The sequence below is a fragment of the Medicago truncatula genome, chromosome 4 (genome assembly GCF_003473485.1).
Source record: "Medicago truncatula cultivar Jemalong A17 chromosome 4, MtrunA17r5.0-ANR, whole genome shotgun sequence".
NCBI lineage: Eukaryota > Viridiplantae > Streptophyta > Magnoliopsida > Fabales > Fabaceae > Medicago > Medicago truncatula.
This window is the reverse complement of record NC_053045.1, coordinates 4,472,725-4,497,337: the sequence shown is the minus strand read 5'-3', so window position 1 is coordinate 4,497,337 and position 24,613 is coordinate 4,472,725. Positions and strand designations below refer to the sequence as shown.

Sequence of the window (24,613 nt, the reverse complement as noted above, 5' to 3'; positions counted from 1 at the left end):
ATTGTATCTTCCATTAAAGCACTCTCTTGATCATTTTTTGAGGTCAAATCCACTTGGTTAAGTAACCTAAAGTATAGACAGAACCCTAAAACGCTCCTTTTCTACAATTGTCGTGCCGCCCAAGGAAATAACGCTAGTCCACATGATTCATTGGAATTAAATTAGGTCAAAAGAGGGCAATTCCGTCAAAATCGAAAAAACCGCACTAATATATAAACCCTTCACTTTGTAACCCTGTTTACTCTTACTCCACTCTCATTCTCTTCCTTGCTGCTAGGGTTTTAGCGCATCCTTCAAAGGTAATTCAATATCTCCTTTTTCGTTTCTAATTCACATATCCATTTCGCCGATTCATTTCTGATTACGCAGAATCGTTAAAAATTAGTTTCTTTTTGTTTTCATTTCTGATTATGGTATGATAATCATGATGAAATTTATGTGCCTGTTTAATTGTTATTCTAAATTTTGATAACGTGTTAATCGTTTATGATTTTGGTATTCGATTATGCTGTGATAATCTGGTGAAATTTATGTGCTTGTTTAATTGTTATTCTGAATTTAGATATTGTGATGATCGTTTATGATTTTGAATCGGTAGTTTTTTATTTGATATGAAAATTTTTGGGATCGTTATTTTGACCTAAAGTTTTCTGTTGTGCTGATTGATACATATATGAATATACATGTATATAATGTTATTTTAGCATCGTTTATGCTTGTTACTCTTATTTTATTTTAATTTTGTTGTTGAATTCTGTTTTCTATTTAGTCTCCTTCAAACTTGAACGTTAGAAATTTTGTTGTTGCTCTTATTTTGTACTCATGTATGGTCTTCATGTGTTGATTTGGCTCATCGTTTGTGATTTTAACTTGAAGGACCAAGGGTTTTGTATTTTCAAACGTGGGTTTCTTTTATATGTTGTTATTTTGTTTGATTATTCTGCTGAAATCTTCATTGCTTTGATTTTGGTATGAATGTTATCTGTTGTGATGAAGATGTATACAGAAATGCGTGTGTGATGAAGATGTTCTTTTTGAATTGCTTTATGAATGTTTGTGTTTAGAATATTATCTTACTGAATGTATTATGCTCTTTAAACTTGAATTGTTGACCTGGATATCATGAAGTATGTATCAGAATGTTGCTGTTGTTGCTCTTATTTAATAAATTAATTTATTGTTTGAAACTCTGAATGGCTGATCATTTGTGATTTTAAGACACATGTCTTTATCCTTGTGTCTTGATCAATTGATAGTTTACCGTTAATTTCCTTACTTTTTCTTTCTTTTGAAGTATATACTTATGTTGTTTTCTTTGTTGAATTTGCAGAACTTTTTGTGGTTTTAAACTTTTAAGGACAATGGGTAAGGAAAAGGTTCACATTAACATTGTTGTCATTGGCCATGTCGACTCTGGGAAGTCAACTACCACTGGTCACTTGATCTACAAGCTTGGAGGTATTGACAAGCGTGTGATTGAGAGGTTTGAGAAAGAAGCTGCTGAGATGAACAAGCGTTCATTCAAGTATGCTTGGGTTCTTGACAAGCTCAAGGCTGAGCGTGAAAGAGGTATCACAATTGACATTGCTCTGTGGAAGTTTGAGACCACTAAGTACTACTGCACTGTCATTGATGCCCCTGGACACAGGGATTTCATTAAGAACATGATTACTGGTACATCCCAAGCTGATTGTGCTGTTCTCATCATTGATTCCACCACTGGTGGTTTTGAAGCTGGTATTTCCAAGGATGGTCAGACTCGTGAACATGCTCTCCTTGCTTTCACTCTTGGTGTGAGGCAAATGATCTGCTGCTGCAACAAGGTATTTGAACTGTAAATTTTTTGATTCCCCTTTGTAGTTGCATTTGGATATTTTTATAATTTGCTTATACAAGTACTGATTTTTTGCTATCTTGAACAGATGGACGCCACTACTCCCAAGTACTCCAAGAGCAGGTATGATGAAATTGTGAAGGAAGTATCATCCTACATGAAGAAGGTTGGCTATAACCCAGATAAAATTCCATTTGTTCCCATCTCTGGTTTTGAGGGAGATAACATGATTGAGCGCTCTACAAATCTTGACTGGTACAAGGGTCCAACACTTCTTGAGGCTCTTGATCAAATCAATGAGCCTAAGAGGCCATCAGACAAGCCCCTCCGACTACCTCTTCAGGATGTCTACAAGATTGGAGGAATTGGAACTGTTCCTGTGGGACGTGTTGAGACTGGTACCATGAAACCTGGAATGGTGGTGACTTTTGCTCCAACTGGACTGCAAACTGAAGTCAAGTCTGTGGAGATGCATCATGAATCTCTCACTGAGGCACTTCCCGGTGACAATGTGGGATTTAATGTTAAGAATGTTTCTGTCAAGGATCTCAAGCGTGGTTATGTTGCCTCAAACACCAAGGATGACCCAGCCAAGGAGGCTGCTAACTTCACATCTCAGGTGATTATCATGAATCACCCTGGCCAGATTGGAAATGGTTATGCCCCTGTTCTTGACTGCCACACCTCCCACATTGCAGTCAAGTTTGCTGAGCTTGTTACTAAGATTGACAGGCGTTCTGGTAAGGAGATCGAGAAGGAGCCTAAATTCCTGAAGAATGGAGATGCTGGTATTATTAAGATGATTCCCACCAAGCCCATGGTGGTTGAGACTTTCTCTGAATATCCTCCACTTGGCCGTTTTGCTGTCAGAGATATGCGGCAAACTGTGGCTGTTGGGGTTATCAAGGGTGTGGAGAAGAAGGAACCTGGCACAGCTAAGATAACTAAGTCAGCAGCCAAGAAGAAATGAACCGTGCAGGATGATTTTCCTTGGGAAGTTTATAGTCGTTATTACAATAAATGGTTTGTGGTTCTTAGTATTTCTATTTCGTGTCTTGTTAAGTTGTTTTTTGGATTAAGTGTGAAGTCTGCACCGTCATCTCCCAGCTTTTGTTCCCAGAACTGGGTTCTAGATCGACGGTGGCATGACTAGTTATTTTTCTTGTTTCTGCTTTAATTGTCTTGTCTTGTGTGAACACCTGAATTTTACAAGCAGCAAGTTTCCGGACCTGCTGTTTGTTTTTAATATCAACTCTATATCTGCGTGTTTATTCCTTGGTGTGATGTTTAATCTTTGCTGGGGCAAGTGTCTGATGTTTTAGGCAATTTCATTGCCCAGAATGTCAGGAGCATTTTTGAATCAGCAGCATCTGAATATTATTGTTCTCTTAATTTTACATTTGCTAAGTAGGAAACCCCAAATTTACAGTAGTTATTTTGGCCAAATGCCATTGTTATATTACTCACAGGATTGAAGTAGGGGAGAAACCAGTTAAGTGTCTCGGTTATAAATACAAGCCAGAAAATAGTAATAACCAGAAAATAATGTAATTTATAATTTCAAATAATTTAAGTCATCACCCTCTCTAATTTTGCAAATGCTAATTCTATTTTCAATTTTCCTACCACCCATCGCCAATCCTCTTATTTCTCTTAACATTCTCCCATAATATTCTAACTAGATAGTCCTGTAATCCTCGGGTTCCTAGTTTATTTACAAATTAGCAAGAAATATATGACGAGATTACAACCCACAATGCGAAAGATTGGACATGGTTCAAGGCGACACTTTTGAAATTTAGATAAGTTTCTACATTCTTTGCATTCTCACTCAGTGTCACTATGATATGATTGAATGCATAGAAATTTTGTCCTTGTCATCAACTTTAATTCCTACAAAAATCCAAGGACAGGGATTATAAAAACTAAAATGCGTAGTGCCACTTACTTCCATGGAAAGAAACCAATTGGTATGAACAATATTAATATTTATCTGAAGACCACAACCAAGTACTCTTCTTTCATTGTCGTGTTTTGGTTTCATGAAAGAGCGATTAACAAACACGTGAAATTTTTTTAATCAATTAGTGGAATCATATCAATGACAACAAATGATTGATGAGGAAAGAGTGCTCCATATTGCAGTGTTCATTGTGGAAGCTGATATCGATAGTGCATCAGTTTTGACTTTTGAAGAAGCTTTTTGAAGATATTCCTTTCATTCATGTTATGTTATGCATTTGATTGATCAAGCTGGTAATGAAAATCCATATGTAACATTACTGGTTGTGGTTACATAAAATACCACATTTTACGTATTTTAAGAAAACAAACATATCTCATATCATTATTATTAATTGTATATGAACTATACAAAAAAATATAAGAAAATAAAATTGAGGACTAATTGTGGATGTAGCCACCCTTACTAATTGATGGATCGCTACATTATTTGTTTAGTTAGCTCAATCAACAAGTTTGTAATGAACGGACAAAAAGGAAAAATCAACTACTCGACTTAAATGAAAATATCCACCACTAAAAAGTAAAAAATACTCCTCCACTTAACACTTTCTAATATAATCTCTCTAATCCACACAATAGCTGGAAATAAGTCATATTTATCGCCTTCTTTCACAGCTAACGTGGGGCATATATAATATGATTTTCGCTTTAATAAACCTTCCCACCTCAATCAATAAAGGATGAGTCTAACATAAAAGACTATACTCAAACAATATGATGAGTCAATGTTCAAATTTTAACTAAGAGATACTTCTTTAAATAGAATCACTTCGATGTGGAGCCGACTTACATTATAGCATAGGCTCATCATACAAATTAGAATTCGCTCAATAAATTTGTATGCACATTTATATGATCATGTTTTCTAGGAAACACATTACATCTCTTCCATCTTATTGCCATATTCATCATGGTCGAACATTTTCGATCTATCATAGTGGTAGAAGCAAAGAAAGTGTAAGGATAAGAGTTTCTAGGATAGATAATTAAAGTCACTTTTAAATGATTTTTCCGTTAAAAAACATTACAATTTTGATTAAATTTTGTAAACTACTTATCAAGAGCTAATTTAACTGATTCTAATGAATAATGGAAGCTACAATTTTTTTTTTTGGGTACAATAGAGGGCAAAGCTCAAAAGAAAAGAAACTACGAAATTAACCGGATATTCTTAGGCATGCAAGCCCCGGAAATATCATCAAACATGAGCTTTCGAAGCTCAATAGGAGGAGTCTCCAAAATAATCAAATTCAAATAATTCACAGAAATGCTAAAATTAGCAAGCCAATCGGCACTTCTATTTCCTTCACGCCAAGTATGGTTGATTTGCACATGCCAATCCATTCTCAGCAGCTACATTTTCTATTGTTGGAATAAAGATTGTTTTGTTTTTTTGAGTAAATGGAATAAAAGATGAAGGCGCAAGAAAAAAAGCTATATTTTTGTCTAGGATAAAGGTGATTAATAGGATAGTATATTTTATACGAAAATATACTATTGGAAGCTGGCTTCTAGTAGTGGATGGAAAGAGAAGAGATATTTGAATGAGTTCACTGAAAAACACATAAATAGAGAAGGTTCTCTCAATAGGATCTCCGATCCTAGTAACACTGACTTTCTATAACTTAGCACAATTTATCATACACAGACAGACAGTCCAAAACACACATAACCACAAACACATAACCGCCGTTTATTATGACAATTGTATTGAAACTATTATGATTAATGAAATGCTATAAACACGTTTCTCTCAAAAAAAAAAAAAAAGATTCATAATTGAAAATAAATACATTCAAAACCAATATTTACGATACAGTTTTTTGCCTTAATTTAGTAAAGGAGCAATGCTATAACGCACGATACTATGCATGCACGACAAACCCACGACACATGTAACAGCCATCGAAACAAACCACACGGATGAGAGAGAAATAAAAGTGCTGCAATCCAAGGGTCACAATGCATTTGTTGCATGTCGTGCTTGGTGGTCTCGTGCCAACAAGCATTTTCCTTAGTAAAGACGTCAGACCATTCACGCAATCATATATCCAAGTATACACATTATTATCGTTTTAATTTCCATTTTAATCCCACTCAGTCATTTAAACATTTAGTTCAAAAAATGGTTCTATGATATATATATATATATGAATCATTTTGAAAAACAATTTCTGTTTATATTCAGTACCAATTTATTTTGCAAATCAATGTGAATTACATAATTGATGTGAATGATAATGTAGAATAAATCATGAAATTAAAAATTTAAATATGCATTCTTTCTTATTCAATGATTTTATTAACAAAAAATGATCTTACAAAGCATTGTACTTGTGCATAAACATGTTCTCACCTCATTCGTTATTTATTCCAAAAAATAAATTTACCATTGACCAAAAAGAAAATTTTCCCTTTACTATCATGAAAGGTTAAAAAAGTAATAAAAAATTAGGTTTTTTTTATAAAAGATTTAAAAGAAAATTTTCCCTTTACTATCATGAAAGGTTAAATATTTTCCTTTACTATTAGTTGACCTCCTTATTAGGTATTCTAAAGGGACAAACAAAACAAAACACACTGATATACTTTGAATATATATAATAATAATGATTATAATATTACTAAGAGTTTTCACAACTAAGTGAGAGCAACTATTTAATTATTTTTTTAGGAGAGCATCAACTTTATATACTATTATAAAGATATCAAATCATAAGCTATTTTATAGATGGAAAGAGGAAAAAATATGGTTGAACTTCTCAAGTTTGTCTATGTTATGATTCTATTTCTTTTCTTATTTTTTGTCACAACGGAAGCATGTGGTGGTAAGACACATTATTCAGAAATTATTGAATGTAAAAATGATGCCGATTGTCCAATTGGTTATAAGTGCATTGATGAAATGTGTAAATACGGGTGACAAAGCTTTACCGGTTCTATGAGTACAAGCACAAAGGAGAAAAAATTATTGTGCGAGCATAATAAATGTGCAATATACTATACCTAGCAACCAATTATTCTATTTTTTCCCCTAGTTTCATAAGCCTGGAATTTATAAATTTGTACCCTAAGATAATTGTAAGACAACAAATAATAATATTATAAACCTTGGATTTTAATGTTTACTGGATTCATAATCATTTTTCCTACTTTGTAGTGATTGTTCTTTTTTATACATACATTATGATCATGATTATGTTGAATTGTGTATAGGATACAAACCTTCTTTTTAACCCCACCATCTATAAGAATAACTTCAATACTTAGGTTGAAAAATAGTTTGGTGTGTGACTGGACTAAGCTTAGTATTGTGTTATGGACAATTAATGTGTGTTTAATATATTGTCGTAATAGTAACATGTGATTTAAAAGGAACATATATTAGTATATGTCGTTTGCATATTATCACGTTTGCATAATGATTGGTATTCCAGTTTTCTATGTTTTGGTGTGATTTGGGAGTTAGTTCTATGTTTGCTAGTTTTTTTCTTCACAATGTACAGGCATGGTGAGTATGAGAACTTTGAGGCGTTCGTTGTTACGAGTTTACGGTGTCTCTTAAAACTTTACGAGTATTAAATGGTGGAAAGACCAAGTGTAAATATATATTGTTAAAGTTATAGTATAAAAAGATAACGATCTCACAAATACAATGGATCTATAGTAATTTTTATAGTTTTTCAGTATAAAACTTGTTTGTAAGAAAATAAAATAAATCATTTGTTTTAACAATAAAATAAAGATAAAGGTTTGTGAAAACAATTATTTTTTTTCCAGAAATTTTCAAAGGTAAAAATGTGGTTTAAACAAAGAATCGGTTATGCAAAACTTTGCTACGATCTACAAAATTATAGCTTTTTATGGCTTCCTGACAACCTCTCTTTTTCCCGTCACCTTTTAGTACATAGGGACGTAAGTCATATCAAACAAACATTTTTCATTCATTTACCCTTTCGGTCTCATAGAACTATAACACAAAAAGCAAAAGAGATCAATTTTCACTTTTAAAGATCTTGAGTTAAAACAATTTGTTTGAAATAAGCACGAAGCTATAATTTTATAAATCTAAAGCAAAGAATATCATAACCTCATCATGTCTAAACTACAAGAAGGGGTTTAGCTCATGATGAGCTTATCCACGAAGATGAAAATCTAAATTAATAGATAAAATAGAGCTAGTAATATACTTCAATTTAATAAGGAAAGATTTGAGCTTGAAACATCACCTAGATAATCATAACTCCAAGTCACTAAGAGTTAGCACTCATGCTCATCTACGGAGAAGATGAGATGAAGTGAGAAGTCTAGTGTTGCTAACCCTAGTTGGACTTGGCCGCTCAATTCACAAGTGTAAAGTTTCGGACCCCTAGCACTACCACATGGTTGTCCTTATATAGTACAAGGTCAACCACTACAAGTTGTACCCTTTGGTCATTTCTTCTATGACTTGTCCTTGTCTTATCCCATCAACGTTAAGACATATTCATTTATTCCTTGTACTGTCAATAGTTGGTGTCAGCCCATAGAACTTACTCATTAAGCAAAGATAAGAAGGGTCCCATGAGTTCTTATAATAGTATGACCTGACTGGCGATCTCGTGCACTACATCCTTCCATACCTTCAACGATGCTTCTCTGATTCCAAGTCGTAGCTCCCTAGATCTCTAGTGCAATTCTTTACCCTGTTTCATCAAACATCCAAACCAAGCATTGCTCGTTCAAAATGATAAAACTACACTAAAAACTAATTGAAACCATAAATTCCTTAATAGTCACAAATTAAATGCTTTAGGTCATGCATTCACTCAGTTTCTTGTTCATTATGGATGATGAGTGCAACATGATAATCTACAAATTTGTCGGTTATCAGTAAACTCATGAGTCATATCATCCAAACCAATCAAACAAGCATTTTAATCCAACTCAATTAAGTTTTGGATAATATGTATTTCCTTCTTGATGTGATTCAAATTGTGGAAAATTTTTAAGCATTAAATGATTTTTTTTTTTAAGGAAAACATTAAATGATATGTTTTGTTCAATTTAAATATTTGCATTTTATGATTTTTTTGAATGTTCATGTAGTACAAATATGTATATTGATTTTGTGTGTGTGTAGAATTCAACATTTTTTGCATAACCCAACTCAATACATTGATTACCAACTTGATTTTAGTGTTAAAAAACGATTTGGTCAAATTCAAAGGCAACTGAATATAATACTTTTATAGTTATTTTAGTACAACACTTTTATAGTTATGAAATACGAGTGCGTTTAGTTTGGAGCACCAATCAGATTGGTCCAACTTAGACCATTTTTTGTGACCTTTAATTTAAAATTAGATCATCCACCAAATCTTATTAGTATTCATCATCCACACCTAATCACCCATAAATTGAATGTATTTTATTTATTATTTTTTTTTTTTTTAAGATAATGATAACTGAATTGCTACCAAACCCATTAGATTTATTATTCATCTACAATTCAGAAAATATATTTTTTAAGGAATCTATAAACCTACAAGTTTGAAGTTTTTTTAATTCTCAGATTACATTCCATTTTACAATGCTCTCAATTCTTAAAAAAAAAAAAAAAACCATTAAAATTGTAGAGATTGTTCAAATCCATTGTTCTTTTTCTTCCTGATGCAAAATCTAGAAATCAGGTTATAGCTGTCTTCCAGTTTTGACAGTTTATCTACCTTGTTCTATTGGCTTATCCACCTAGTTCTATAGAGAAAACACCATTGATGCGCTAACAATATTTCTATTGCTTTGAAACCTGCACACTTTGATAAACACAACCGGATTTTTTTTTTTTTATAAGATTTGCATATTTTAATTTTTTTGGTTGCAATTGTTGGGTATGATTATGGGCTAAAGAAGAAAAGCGAAGGATGTAGGAAGGATTTGTTTTTATGTTGAAGATGAAATGCATTTCTTAGTTTTTGAGATTTGTGTTGTTTTTGAGTTGTGGTTGGTGATAATGATAATAAATGTGTTTTTGGGTTATTTTATGATGATGACTGACTTAGATTTAATTTTGCAAGTGTTTGATTTTTAACCCAGAGTTGATTAATGATAATGAGAGTTATCACCAAACACTTAAGATTTCCAGCAGTAGTTCACCTTTACTCCTCCAAGTGTGATTTATATTAACAATTACGACCAAATTTGTAAGTGAAAATATTTATTTGTTTAAGGAGTCGCCGAATAAGGTGCCTGTTTCAACAAGATTTCAAATTACGGTTTGCTTCTCCATAGATTTAGATCCTGCCAACCAACACTCTTTTGTTCTTCTCTATCTTAAGTCTTAGTATTGAATAGTGGGAATTATGTGCTTCTACTCATCATCATTTATATATATAAACTCAGTGAAGACTCATATAACATTAGCCTTTACTTTACCCTATATCCTAATACTACAAGAATTGGTACATGAACATGGAAGAATATTAGTATTAAATATTTTAAACAACAATATTTTGAATTTAGAAAATGTTCAAAATTATTTTCTTAGGATTGTTTTTATATGACAATGCTTCTTATTCTGATATTTCTGAACATATACTTGCAGCTAACGGACCTGAAATTATCGCCGAATGGAAAACAAGGATGAAAAGATGCTCACCTCAAGCGACATACTATTACATGAGTAAACAAATCCTCACATCGCAGATTTGTTCTTATAATGACAACTTCAGCCAACAAAAACGTCATTGCTATAAAAGGAACTCTTGGCTACAATGCACCAGAGATTTTAACCACAAAGAAACCTACCACAACGACCCATATTTACAGCTTTTGTTATCCTTTTGGAGATTTTAACTGGTAAACCGCTTGGAGAACCGACCAATGGCATGGAGTTGCGTCAATATGTTGCATCTATAGTTAAAGATTAATGGATTAATGAAGTGTTTGATTTTGAACTCATGAGGGATGCACCGTCCATAGGAGATGAATTGCTTAATAGAATGAAATTGGCTTTACATTGTGTTGATCCTTTACCTTCTGATAGACCTAAAGTTAAATACGTTTTGTAGTAATTAGAAGAGAATAAGTTGAAGTTGGAGCTAAGGTTTAACAAATGAATAAAGTGAAGTAAAGTTTGTGTTACTTGAATTAGTGGAGAAAGGATGATACATTTAATACCCCGCATGTAAAAATTTAGTATAAGTTATTTTATCTTTGGAATTTTTTAGGGAAGGACAAATGGTAATTGTGAATAAGACTTTTCGGGACTGAAACATATTATTTCAACAGACTATGGAAAATGAAATATTTCGCTTAAAACTTTTACGATATTTTATCGGATATTTTAGTTTGAAAAAGAGTGTAGAAAAGGGCATTTTGGGCATTTCTTACCTAAGGATATAAATAAGACAAAACATGAAATTTCTACACTTTTTCTCCATCTTATGACAAAACATGAAATTTTAGTAAAACAACCTCTTTTGTAAAGTTGTTGTCACGTTATTGAAAGGTCACAAATTCCTTAAAACAACCTCTTTTGTAAAAAAACAAAGTAAGGCTGCGTAGAATACACAAATTGGTGGGACCCCTTCCCGAATCTTGTGAAGTTTTAGTACACCGGATTGCCCTTTTCTAAGAAGAAATGGTTTACTGGTTTTGTTTTTGTTTTTATGGAATCACACACTTGTTTGCTACCAGAATTAATTATGAGTCTAAATGCACCAATTGATTTGGTTTTGCGATGAGTTCATTCTCTTTATGCTCCTCCCCTTATCAATCATATTATGTATATTTTCAACTGTGATTGGATAGTTTCAATTTATTATCTTATACGTACTTTCATGTGGCAGCACATCATTGAATCAATGGGTAAGATAATTGTACAACCACAAGTGTGTACTAATTAAATTCTTAATGTAGAAGTTTTTCAACACATGAGAATTTGAGACTAAAATTGGATTATGAGGCAAATAAGATGCCAATGTAATAATTGTGTTTGTGACAGAAAAACTCATTCATGTATATTTGTCATCAAATTATTTCAGTGATACTATTTAGTGAGCGGTCCACACGGTTATAGATAATACAAAACAAGTTTCATACATGATAAAACCATATTTTCTTAGGAAAGATGAGAAGAAAGTTTCACACATTAAAGTAAAAGTATGGTATCATTACATTTGTTTAGTGCCCGACAAGAAGACACATAATGGAAATTCAGCCACCATTATTGAAAAAAGAAGAAGTTATTAATATTTTAATATATTTAAATTTAAAGGAAAGTGCAAGTCCAATGTTGCGTGGGAGTGTTGATATATACTAGTTTAAACTGCATTTAAGGTCAAGGACATTGTTTGTTCTATCTATATATGAGAAATAGTTGAATCAGATCTCTAGCAAACAAAGCATTTAAGGTCAGTAATTGCTTGCTAATATGATTCTATCCATTTCATGTAATCTTTTAATTTATAATATCTGCTGTAATTACTCTGCTTATTGATTCCAATTAATACAGGAAAAACTTTTAAGATTTATCGACATGCATGTTTTTAACGAAGAATATTTATGAAGAGTCCAATACCTCTGTTTTGTTAACAAGTTGAAGGGTGCAGCAGAAAAAGCAATGTCAAACAATACTCCTAAATCAAAGTTTGATGTTTTTGTAAGCTTTAGGGGAAATGATGTCCGCGACGGCTTTCTTGGCAAATTGTATGAGGCTTTTATTCGAAAACAAATAAATATCTTTGTTGATTACAAACTTAAGAAAGGAGATGACATATCACATTCACTTGGTGAAGCAATTGAAGGATCATCCATTTCATTGGTCATATTCTCTGAAAACTATGCTTCTTCACATTGGTGTTTAGAAGAACTTGTAAAAATAATTGAGTGCAGAGAGAAATATGGACAACTTGTAATACCTATTTTCTACGAGGTAGATCCTACAAATGTACGATATCAAAAGAAGAGTTATGAAAATGCATTTGTTAAACTTGAAAAAAGGTATAATTCATCTGAGGTTAAGATATGGAGACACACTTTGAAAATATCAGCTAATTTGGTGGGATTTACATCATCAAGTTTCCGGTTAGTTCTTTTAACCCATAATTTAATTTTGTGTTTTATTGATATTCTCTCCATATATATATAGTACATATACTATGAGAATGAGTATCTTAAATGAGAATGAGTACACATGTTTTATTTGAATGCATGCTTAATTACTAGGCTTAAATGCATTATTATAGTTCTCCTATTTTGTCATAACGACATCCTATTTTTTAAGGGTCATGCTAACCGGTGCCTACGGAGCACATGTTAAGCATACCATAAAAGGGAATTATTACATAAAAGAAAATTGTTTTTGACTTTATTATAAATTAATTACACAATTTCAATACATTAACTACTATATAATTTCCTTTTTCATATCCTTAACCCGTACCCCGAAGGCATCGGTTATCATTTCCCATTTTTTAATTGTGTAATTTTGGTTCCCCATTTCTTAGTTGCGTAATTTTGGTCCTCCATTTAAAAAAATTTGAACAACATATCATTTTAGGTTTAATTACACTTTTGGTCCTCGTGTTTTGGCCTACTCACGAAACTGATCCTGCTCTTTTAAAACAGAACAAAATGGTCATTCAATTATCATTTTTGTTGCATTTTTCGTCCTACCTCCTATTTTCAAACTTCAAAAACGCAGAGAAATAACAGTTTTAGGCGGTTTTAGACCCACCCCTATGCTCAACCATGAAATCAACAAGGAATAAAACATGTGGGCACAAGGAATCCACTTTATTCAGCACATAAACAAAAAAAAACCTAATTTGAAACATATCTTAGAAATTAGAGTTTTTTTTTTGTTAGTGTGTTGAATAAAGTGGATTCTTTGTACCCACATGCTTTATTCATTGTTTATTTCATGGTTGAGCATAGGGGATAGGTCTAAAACTGTCATTTCTCTGCGTTTTTGGAGAATAAAATGGGGGGTAGGACGAAAAATGCAACAAAAATGATAATTGAAGGACTGTTTTGTTCTATTTTAAAATGGCAGGACCAGTTTCGTGAGTAGGCCAAAACACGAGGACCAAAAATGTAATTAAGTCATCATTTTAACCATCAATTTGATTACAGGGCAATACAATCCTTGTATTATTTTATTTGATCTTTTTTTTTTTTTTTTTTTTGGCTTTCTATGCATGGTCACAAATCATTTTATATCCCTAGTTTTTTAAGACTATGAGCAATTAGACCATTTGTTTTCATTTTAGGTCATCTAATTTTTTTTTTTTTGACAAAGGTCATCTAATTTATTGTCACGTCATTAAATTGGATGGTAAAAACAATGGGTTGGTAAAAAAGAAATCTAAATTGGGGGACCAAAATTGTGTAATTAGAAATAGAGGGACCAAAGTTGAAGTTTTTTCAAAATAGATACCAAAATTACATTTAAACCTTATTATTAGTTAGTTATATTTCCTTTTATATTAAATGTTGCACCTTTTTTAAACAAGGATTAGATTAAATATGACATTCTTTTTGTTGGTTTATTGAATTTTGTGATAAAACTAGACCAATTAATACATTTTCGTTAAAAACCAATACATTTTCTTACTTTTGATGAAAGTGTTTGTCTTTTCCTTATAAGAAGGACACTATTTTGAGATTTCTCATTACATCCATCAATCAATAGGAATGATGCTGAGCTGCTGGAAGAAATCACCAATTTTGTGTTGATGAGTTTGGGTAAGTACTCAAAAGGACTTATTGGAATGGACAAACCAATTGCACATTTGAATTCATTGTTAAACAAAGAGTCGGGAAAGGTCCGTGTTATTGGAATTTGGGGTATGGGCGGTATTGGCAAGACAACTATTGCAAAAGAATTATTTGACCAAATTTGTTCTGAATATGATGGTTGTTGTTTTATGTCAAATGTGAGTTTGGGATTACAAAGTCGTGGAATAACATTTTTAAAAGAAATGCTTTTTTCTAACCTATTAAATGAAGATGTGAAAATCGATTCATCAAATGGGTTGTCTAATAATATTCATAGAAGGATTGACCGTATGAAGGTTCTTATTGTTCTTGATGATATTAAGGAAGAAGGTCTGCTAGAGATGTTATTTGGAACTCTTGATTGGTTTCGATCCGATAGTAGAATCATTGTAACATCTAGAGATAAGCAAGTACTTATTGCTAATGAAGTTGATGATGATGATGTATATGAAGTTGGGGTATTGAATTCTAGCGATGCACTTGCGCTTTTCAATTTGAATGCCTTTAAAGAAAGTCATCTTGAAATTAAGTACTACGATCTATCAAAGAAGGTGGTCGATTATGCCAAAGGAATTCCATTAGTTCTTAAAGTTTTGGGTCATATGTTTCGTGGAAAACATAATAAGAAAACGTGGGTTTATCAACTAGAAAAACTGGAAAAAGTGCCAATTCAAGAAATTGATAAAGTAATGAGACTCAGTTATGATGATCTTGATCTCTTAGAGCAAAAGTATTTTTTAGATATTGCATGTTTCTTCAATGGGTTGAATTTGAAAGTGGATTACATGAAACTTTTATTGAAAGATTATGAAAGTGATAATTCAGTGGCCGTTGGGTTAGAAAGGTTGAAAGATAAAGCTCTTATTACTATTTCTGAAGATAATGTAATATCTATGCATGACTTTCAACAAAAGATGGGTCGGGAGGTTGTTCGCCTAGAATCTATTAAAGACCCTAGTAAACAAAGTCGGTTATGGGATCCTGATGACATTTGCTATGTATTGGAAAATGACAAGGTAAAAAATATAATGGCGTTTTTAGAAACTTTTTAGAAACATATGTCATTTTGGTTACAAATTTGGCTTTCAATGATTTGTAATTTTTCTTTTACATTAATGGTAGGGTACTGATGCTATTAGAAGCATACGTGTAAACTTGTCATCAGTTTGGATGCTGAAGTTAAGCCCTCATGTATTTGCTAAGATGACCAACCTGAAATTTTTGAATTTTTTTGGTGGGTACGATAATGACTGTTTGGATCTTCTTCCTCGAGGGCTTCAATCTTTTCCAAATGATCTAAGATATCTTCGTTGGGTATGTTACCCTCTAAAATCATTCCCAGAGAACTTTTCTGCAGAGAATCTTGTTATATTGAACTTGCGTTATAGTAAAGTGGAAAAGCTTTGGTGTGGAGTACAGGTAATTGAATATGTGTCTTTCAGATGAAATTTATCTTAATTCAAGGAATTATTGTAAATTAACTACTTAAGCTTATATATATCACTTTTTTTTTGTGTAGCCGGATCTAGTTAATTTAAAAGAAGTTAAACTATCACATTCAGGATTCTTGAAGGAGTTACCTAACTTTTCAAAAGCTGAAAATCTGAATGTATTGCATATTGAAGATTGTCCTCAGTTGGAAAGTGTCCATCCATCTATTTTCTGTCCTGGCAAGCTTGTGAAACTCTACTTGTTCACTATAAGTCACTGAATGCTGTATTGTTCCCTTCAACAGTTGCTGGACAATTAAAGGAAAACAAGAAAATGATTAACTTTTGGAATTGCTTGAATTGAACTTTGAAGAACTTTCTCTCATACATATTTGGTTGAATCTACAGATTAATTAGATGATGTTTGCATATCAACATTTATCGACACTGGAACATAAGTATGATGAAAGTTATGTTGAAAGATTACTTTGCTTCTTATCAAGCATTCAATTCTTCTTATCAAGCACCGTATGTTTATTCTGGAAGTAGTGTTCCATAGTGGTTGGAGTACAAGACAACAAAGGATTGTTGATCTTTCCCCACCTCATCTCTGCCCTTTGTTGGGCTTAGTTTTTTTGTTTCATTCTTGCTGAAGGATCCAAATATTGTGAGCAAATTGAATCAAACATCGCTGCATTTGATATTGGACTATTACTTTTTTTATTCAATGAGTTTTTTGCATGCCCTGTTTTTTTTTTCTTCAAAAATACCCTTTGTTTGGATTCTTAAATACGAACGATTTTTCGGATTTTATAATCTAAAATGTGCCTAGATTCCAACAAACTTCTTGCAATGGTTTCATGTCTCTGAATTCAACAAATTTTCATTATACAAAAGACAACAAGCTTATAATTAAATCAAAAAATCATTATAAATATCATTACATTAAAAAAAATCATTATGTAGTTGTTAACAATATACATTTCAACTAATCCACCCTGAGGTATATGCTACAATCATCAAGTCCAAGGCTTTCATCATTTCAATCTTGACTCCATATCCAACCTTCTTATGAGTAGCAAAGTTCTCTTTAGGGTCAAGGTTTTCGACATGGTACAAATCATCATCTCCTATTAACACAAAACTTTCTGCCCGACTTAGTTCATTATAGGCAATCATTCTATCGACATATCTTTCATCCCATGACTTTGCATCTTCTTGACGATGTTGTTTCCATAGCACGGAAGTGGGAGGAATTGGACAATCATCCGTCAAATATACCATCATAAAATGGTTATCATTCACATGTGCTAGACACATTATTCGGTCTCTATGCGAAGGTTCGCCACGTAGAGGGAAAAAGGTTTTTGATTACGAATCCAATGCTTTGCAGGAAGGTGAATGTGTACGAGTTCACACTTTTAAATGCAAGGTCAATGACATTGCTTCTTCCATATGATAGAAAGTTGAATCAGATCTCTAGCGGCCAAAGCATTGAAGTTCCGTTATAGCTTTCTTATGGCTATCACCATTACTTTTGTCTTATGGCTTCTTCATACTGCACTTGTTCCAAACCAATGTCATATTTGTCTTCTGGAGCCTCTCAAACAATATCTGCTGTAAATACTCTGATTATCAATTTCTAATTTGTGTTATAAATTGTTGCGAATTCGATGAGAAAACTCACACAAATAACAACTTGATGTGTGAAGCAAGGAATAATCAAGCAACAAAAACAAAGTGTATGAAACAATTATAATCACAAGCCAAAAGTAGAAAACTGCGAGAGAAAAGAAAGAGAACACAAAAGAATTTGTTGACCCAGTTCGGTCCAAATTGACCTAGTCTGGGGGAGAGAGCAGCCATCCGTTCCACTATATGATGAGTAACGTTACAAAAGAGATATCAATGGGTTACAAGAATAAGTCTCCCGCCTAATTCTACCAAAAGTCACAACCTCTTCCCGTAACTTTTAACAATTCATAGCACATTTTAAGAGGTAAGCCAATATGCATTGTAGCTAATTCCTAGTCACAAACCATATTGGCTTCCCGTAAACTTTGGCGGCATAGGGACACTAAGTTAGTTTGATAATTTATAATTTGGGTAATAGTCATTTCGAGCCGTAAACTTTGGCGGCATAGGAACACTAAGTTAGTTTGATAATTTATAATTGGGGTAATAGTCATTTCGATACCCGAATGTGTAACGAGTAGTCGCAATAGTCCCTCAATGAATCAAAATTTTAAAATAGTCTCGGATTGTGCACTTCGTTAATCAAAATAGTCTCTACATTAAAATAGTGTCTCAATGTTGACATTAAATCTTTTTATATATAGACCGATATGATAATAAGTTAGAGTACATAGCACACTCTCTCTCTTAGTAGTTCTACAAACGTGCAATCCTATCACCGTCTACCTTACTAAGGAAAGAGAATGGAGTTATTGGACTGATTTAAATCGTGAAGTTGTAGTTTCCTTAATTACTAACTACTTAATTTCAGCATATGTTCATCAAAATTAAGTATGTCACCTTCCTAATTACTTACTATCAGGGTACTCTCGCTTTCAGTTTATTTCACTGGTTAATAATTAATTACTTTCTGGTTAGAAGAATATAAATATCAAGATATAAGTATCAATATTAGGTCATGTCACTATCTAAGTGCCTAAATCAGGGTTATGCTCCAAAGAAGACAAATCTTACGCATGATAGTTAAACTAAATAGCGAACATAAAATAACTGAATAAAGACTTTAAATTAAATAAATATCCAACAAATAAAATAGAGGTTCATTTTAGAACCCTAGCCTAAAAAGATTTAATTAGTTACTCATGGGAACTAAATATAAATTACAAAAGAAATAAAACATACCCTAGAAAAAACTTGAAATGAGGAGAGAGAAACTCCTCCCTGAAAACTCATAGTGCTTGCCTTCCTCTTGAACCGATTTGAATGAGAAATTGTGAATGAGGAAAGAGGTATTTATAGAAAAAGTTTCCACTTGATTTTGGGCTAAAAACGTGGGTTTTCTTCCACATAAAAGTCACAAAAGAACGCTTTGGGCTGCAAGGCACATGCATCACGCAGATATGTGTGTGGTGTCAGGCGCCAGACGCCTCATTTCCATGCGCCATGCGCCCTAGTTGAAGTTTTTGGGCACCTAACACCCCCTTCTGTGTGTTGGGTCGCTTGCTATGAAGCCTAAATACTCCAAAATAGAGACGTATCCGTATTAGATACGTATACCGATACTTCACGGGTACTCGCAGATACGTACCCACGAAGTACCAGAATTAATTATTTTAATTTTTAAAAAATATTTTATCTGATACTTATATGATACTTCATAGATATTTAGAGGATACTTCATAGATATACAAGGAGGGGGAGGCCTTTGGTCTATTGCAAACTATCAAATAGATTCACGAGTTATGGCTTAACAATGATATAATTGAACTTCCCTACAAAAGAAATGTTATAATTGAACTTGATTCAAAAGTAATGGTTGATAGTTTCACTAACTTACGTCCTGATTTGTTTCCTTATAGTTTCATCATTAGAGATTGTTTCCCCATTTTTTAATTTATGTTCAAACTCGTTGGTTGAGTTCTATAATAGAAAAACATATAGTCCGTTATAGATTAGATAAGATGACTATATGTATGATTAATTCTCAAATTTTTTATTGATAACAATACTAATTAATAAAATGAGTTCATTTTGTTACCATAAACAAAACAATAAAAATCTTAGACGAACAAAAAGAAAAGTCAACTACCTAAAATCACTTGATTGAAAATTTGTTATTCAACTAAATTGTTTGGGCTCGAGTGGCAATGAGCTCGTAGTCGACCTTGGTGGATCAAAACCTATTGCGAAAGTAAAAAAAAAAAAAAAAAAATGTTATTCAAATTTTGGTGACAGAAGTTCAATACACTGACACACTGGATTACATCCTTCCTTCTCCATAGAGTGAGGAAGTTTTTTTCCTCTCCCAGTTCCAATTCCTCAAACTCCATGGCGCAAAAGCTTCTCAACGGTAACTTCACAACTTCTAAGTTCTCATCACTAATTCTTACCCTAATTTTTTAACACCGCTAATCGTTTTGTTGAAATTTGAATCCTCAGACTCAGAGAATGATGATAACATTCTTAAGCAGTTGAAAGATGGTACAGCAAAATTTGAGATTGTTTCTTCACCGGTTGCTTCAGTTGTTTCTCGATTTAATCGGAATTCAAGCTTATTTGGTGTTGGAAATTGTAGTACTCACTTTTTCGCTAGAATTGGTTCGTCAATGTGAGTAATTGTTTTCAAAAAAATTCAATCTTTATTAATTTCACTTTTTTGGGTTATTGGTTCTTGTTATTATGAAATGAAATTCATTACCTTTGCATGAATGTGTAATTAGGGTCTTTTTGAAGACTTATTTGAGCTTATCTACTACGATGACTGGTTGAGAGAACTTATGTCTTGCTTATAATCTGTTTTCAGCTTATTTTTGTAAGTTTTCGAAGATAGTTTTTTTTCAGCTTATGAAAACAGCTTATTGCTACGGAAACAATCTTTTGCAGTAGAAATAGCTTATACATAATCGCTTGTGCTATAAGCTGAAAATAAGTTGTTTATCCAAACAGGAGTGAGTTCCTTTTGCTATAGAAAGGAATCTTTCACACGAGGCCTTTAGTTTCACAATTCTTCGTAGAGACTTAAAATATACCTTAGATTAAACGACCATTTCAGTACTTGGATGTGTTAGGTGATGACACTATAGTCCCTGTATTTATCAAAATTATAAAAGAATCATTGAATGCCTCTTCCGTGGATCAATTTAGTACTAGAATGTGCCATTATTTAGTTAGTTTTGTTATTAAATATTCTTCTGTTAGTCAACTTGATCTATAAAAAACTAATAGAAGATAAACTCAAGGATACTTTTGATATATTTAGAGACTATGGCGACACAGTTCACACATTAAGGACTAAAATGACCAGTACTCGGCTATCCTTTCTTATTATATTTTATTGATCCTTTGTTGGGAAAGAAAATGGTATATCTATTTACCTCAAATTCTTATCCCTGGAAATTTGTTTGTTAAATTTTCTTGAATTTATCCTTATGGCCTATGGGGGATTTCAGAACTACTGATTTGGTTGATGGGGTTGAATATAAGCCTTTTAAGGAAAGGAAAGAAAAAACAAGATGTTTCTGATATTTAAGTTGCTATATATAATATAAGTTCACTAATATTGTCTTTTCTGCTAAAAAAAGTATCTTTATCAATAATGGAGCAAATTTGAACTCTTTTCTTAATGGTTTAGAATTCTGATGTGCTGTGTTTGGCCTCTCCTTATGTTCTCATAGTGGTGGACAGTCTACAGCAATGAAGAAACTTGAGCGTTTTTCAGTTCAGAAGGTTACAGGGGATGGGAGGTGTCTGTTTCGTGCTCTGGTAAGTACCATCTTCAATGCCTTTGTTATAGATTTTTTTTCACCTCTTCAGTTTTGTAACTGAATGCGGGTGCTGATTGAATATATTGTACCTTTTTATCAATTTTTATCTTTTGTTTCAATGTTTTTAATTTAAGTAAATCTTATTGAACTGCCTTGATTCTAGGGTTAGATTTTAGGCTAAAATATGGTTTTAGTCCCTGTAATTTTTTTTTGTTGTTTTTGGTCCTGCAAAATATTTTGTTTTTGAAGATCGTCCCTCCAGTCAAATATTTTGCAGGGACATTTTTAAAAATCAAAAGATTTTGCAGGGACTATTTTTCTAATAAATGGGTTCAATCATCATGTGCCACGTGTGCAAATCATCACAAAAGTGGGGCCAGGGACCAAAACCAAAACGAGGCATATTTGCAGGGACCAAAACCATATTTTAGCCTAGATTTTATTTACAAGCTTCTGGAGTATTTTGATTGATCTCTGAAAGCTGAAATAACTAGAATCCAGATTAATAGCCACAAAAACATTGTCAAGTAGGACAACACTTTTAATTTGTATCATGCGAACTGAAGCTATAAAAGACATGACGATAGTTAGTCACACACAGCAATATATAAGTTCAGTTCCAAATTTGTCAGTCCATACAAATCTGCTATATGTAAGTTACCAAGTCCTTCATTAGTTTGAGCTTCCACCATAGCGAGTTGTTCAAATTAATTTTAGAGGTGGCGGTAACAGTTGGTTCGATGAAATCAGGTCAAAGGAATGGCTCACAACAAGGGAATGGCTCTTAACCAACGCGAGGAGAGAGAAAATGCAGGTGTGCTGATATACTAGCAATAAGACATGGCTAAAGATCCCCTTTTGTTTGTTTTGCTTTCAGTTAAGGAATTGTTCATTATGTAACAGAAAGTGTGTGTATGTAGTTTTCCAGTTCAACTATTGAGCTGAGATACTTATCTTTGTATCTTTTTATTTTATATTTTATGCCTTGTAATCTTTATTTTTCCCATTCACTTTGTTTTCATTTCCTTTTCAATGTTTTGACTTGCCCATGATAACACAGATGAACTAAGAATGGCAGTCAAAGAAGCTATATGTGAAAATGTAGGAGATCGCAAGTTATATGAAGAAGCCATCATTGCTGTCACGGTTGATGAGCCTTTACAGCGGTGAGTTTTAGAAACCATTAACAGAAAATTAAGATATTGAGGTTTGTTTCTAATTTGTATTTAATGCAATGATTGGATGTGTTATTTTGCTGCAGTTACTGCAGGCGGATTGGCCAACCTGATTTCTGGGGAGGAGAATCAGAACTACTGGTTAGTGATCTTGTTTCTTAAAAACCATGCTTGCATTTTTATCTCTTTAAGGACTAGATAGATTTTCTTATTTGGAGTTTATATCAGATTTAATTATTCAAAATCAAAAGCTGACACGTAATTAAATGCAATCTAAACTGATGTGAATGTTAGAAGACTCAATGAGTCAACAGAGGAAACTTATGAAATCTTGTTTTCTGCAGTAGAAAAAAATTATTCTGAAAATTACTTCTAACTGAATGCAATCTGAACTCATGTGAAAACCCTGGGAATGAAAATTCAAGTACCGACCAATGTCCATATTCTTTCAGGTACTGTCAAAGTTATGTAAGCAGCCAATTATTGTGTATATACCAGAGCATGAGGTATGCCTTAAAAAACAATACTTAGTTATATCATTTGGTTTATCTAACATTTTATAAGGTTGTAGAATTTATCTACTATACTAACATATCATGTTGTCTCTATATAAACTAAAAATGCAGCATAGAGGCGGTGGTTGGGGATCTGGTTTCATTCCGATTGCCGAGTATGGAAGTGAATTTAAAAAGGGTTCTAGCAGAAAAGCTGTGCGGCTATTGTTCAGCGGTAAAAACCATTATGACCTTCTGTTATGAGGATTTGTATCGGCGAAGGAGGAAAAAGAACTATATCATCAATATGATTCTAGCCATACTCAGAGTTTCACTTCTGTTTTTAAAACCTTGTTTTCCCATGAGTGTAGATACTCTCACATTAATTACCTTCCCATTAGGGTAATTATCATTTGATATTACTCTTGTAATACATTTGTCCCAAATTGTAAGTTAGTTTGATAATTTATAATTGGGGTAATAGTCATTTTGGTACCAGAATTTGTAACAAATAGCCGTAATAGTCCATCAATAAATCAAAATTATAAAATAGTCTCTAACGTTAAAATAATGTCTCAATGTTACATTAGCTCTTTACATATAGGGACCGACATGACTAGAAGTAAGTACTTATAAGGATACATATGACAATTAGTAAATTTATTGAGAGACTAATATGAGAACGTTAACGAAACATTTTAACATACTCCCTCCGTCCCTTAATAGATGACCTAGTTGACAATATACATTATTGATTTGACATACTTTGACCATATTTTTCTACTAATTCACAAAGATAAATAATATCATGTAAGATGTTGGATTCGTCTCGATGAATATTTTTAAAATATAAAATTTTTATAATTTTTTTAGTAGAGAATTGAAGATATCAAAGATAAAACATATGTATTGGTACGTGTGTCAGAGTCAACTAGATCATCTATTGAGGGACGGAGGGAGTAATAAATTATTTTGATTAACGTAGTACATAATTCGAGACCATTTTAATACATTGAGTGACTATTTTGGTTATTCGTTATACATTTAAAGAGCAAAATGACTATTACTTCATTTATAATTTCATGTTGATTTTGTACGTTAAAGAAAAATTATAAACAAGTTTTATTTTTTATATTTATTAAATAAATGATGTATGTTAGATCAAACAAAATAAAAACAAATGATGTATATGCAATGTTATTCAAAGACCGTGCCACCTTTCTTCAAAACAGCAATCATGTTAAATATATATTATTTATTTAATAAATCTAAAAAATAAAAAGTTGTTTATAATTGAGTGCAGAGTAGAGTCCAAAGTATAGTCAAGTCAACTTGAAGGAAGCAGCACGTTCATTTCTTCAGATTTAGAGAAAAAGAACTTAAAGTAGGCATCATTCTCGTATCATGGCACAACCAATGCAACCTTCTTTGTCTT

The 24,613-nt window shown here is 32.5% G+C and overlaps 3 protein-coding genes across 4 annotated transcripts; all 3 read left to right on the top strand.

Moving 5' to 3' along the window:
- The first annotated feature begins 140 nt into the window (after positions 1-140).
- Positions 141-3,105, top strand: LOC11414537 (elongation factor 1-alpha). The gene is made up of 3 exons (XM_003604539.4): positions 141-299; positions 1,331-1,823; positions 1,923-3,105. The coding sequence occupies exons 2-3, from the start codon at positions 1,362-1,364 to the stop codon at positions 2,802-2,804; spliced, it is 1,344 nt and encodes a 447-aa protein (XP_003604587.1). The 5' UTR covers positions 141-299; positions 1,331-1,361; the 3' UTR covers positions 2,805-3,105.
- Positions 3,106-12,145: 9,040 nt separating this feature from the next.
- LOC11419195 (disease resistance protein RPV1) lies at positions 12,146-16,778 on the top strand. Of its 2 annotated transcripts, XM_003604536.4 has the most exons (5): positions 12,148-12,252; positions 12,354-12,925; positions 14,535-15,636; positions 15,743-16,039; positions 16,140-16,778. In XM_003604536.4, exons 2-5 carry the CDS (start codon positions 12,462-12,464, stop codon positions 16,329-16,331), a joined length of 2,055 nt encoding a protein of 684 aa, XP_003604584.1. In that variant the 5' UTR covers positions 12,148-12,252; positions 12,354-12,461; the 3' UTR covers positions 16,332-16,778. The 2 variants fall into 2 exon arrangements, with proteins under 2 accessions (XP_039688800.1, XP_003604584.1); XM_039832866.1 differs by having other exon boundaries at positions 12,146-12,925.
- A 3,155-nt stretch (positions 16,779-19,933) lies between these two features.
- On the top strand, positions 19,934-23,686 carry LOC11416371 (OVARIAN TUMOR DOMAIN-containing deubiquitinating enzyme 3). Its single transcript, XM_003604534.4, has 8 exons — positions 19,934-20,095; positions 20,185-20,353; positions 21,420-21,507; positions 22,260-22,323; positions 22,570-22,675; positions 22,771-22,825; positions 23,137-23,190; positions 23,311-23,686. The coding sequence occupies exons 1-8, from the start codon at positions 20,074-20,076 to the stop codon at positions 23,440-23,442; spliced, it is 690 nt and encodes a 229-aa protein (XP_003604582.1). The 5' UTR covers positions 19,934-20,073; the 3' UTR covers positions 23,443-23,686.
- The last annotated feature ends 927 nt before the right edge of the window (positions 23,687-24,613 follow it).

Coding starts and splice junctions, on each gene's coding strand:
- LOC11414537 (XM_003604539.4), top strand. CDS start 1,362: ATGGGTAAGGAAAAGGTTCACATTAACATTGTTGTCATTGGCCATGTC. Junction 1,824..1,922: donor TGATCTGCTGCTGCAACAAG/GTATTTGAACTG, acceptor TATCTTGAACAG/ATGGACGCCACTACTCCCAA.
- LOC11419195 (XM_039832866.1), top strand. CDS start 12,462: ATGTCAAACAATACTCCTAAATCAAAGTTTGATGTTTTTGTAAGCTTT. Junction 15,637..15,742: donor ATGTATTGGAAAATGACAAG/GTAAAAAATATA, acceptor CATTAATGGTAG/GGTACTGATGCTATTAGAAG. Junction 16,040..16,139: donor AGCTTTGGTGTGGAGTACAG/GTAATTGAATAT, acceptor TTTTTTGTGTAG/CCGGATCTAGTTAATTTAAA.
- LOC11416371 (XM_003604534.4), top strand. CDS start 20,074: ATGGCGCAAAAGCTTCTCAACG. Junction 20,096..20,184: donor GGCGCAAAAGCTTCTCAACG/GTAACTTCACAA, acceptor TTGAATCCTCAG/ACTCAGAGAATGATGATAAC. Junction 21,508..22,259: donor GGTGTCTGTTTCGTGCTCTG/GTAAGTACCATC, acceptor CGATGAAATCAG/GTCAAAGGAATGGCTCACAA.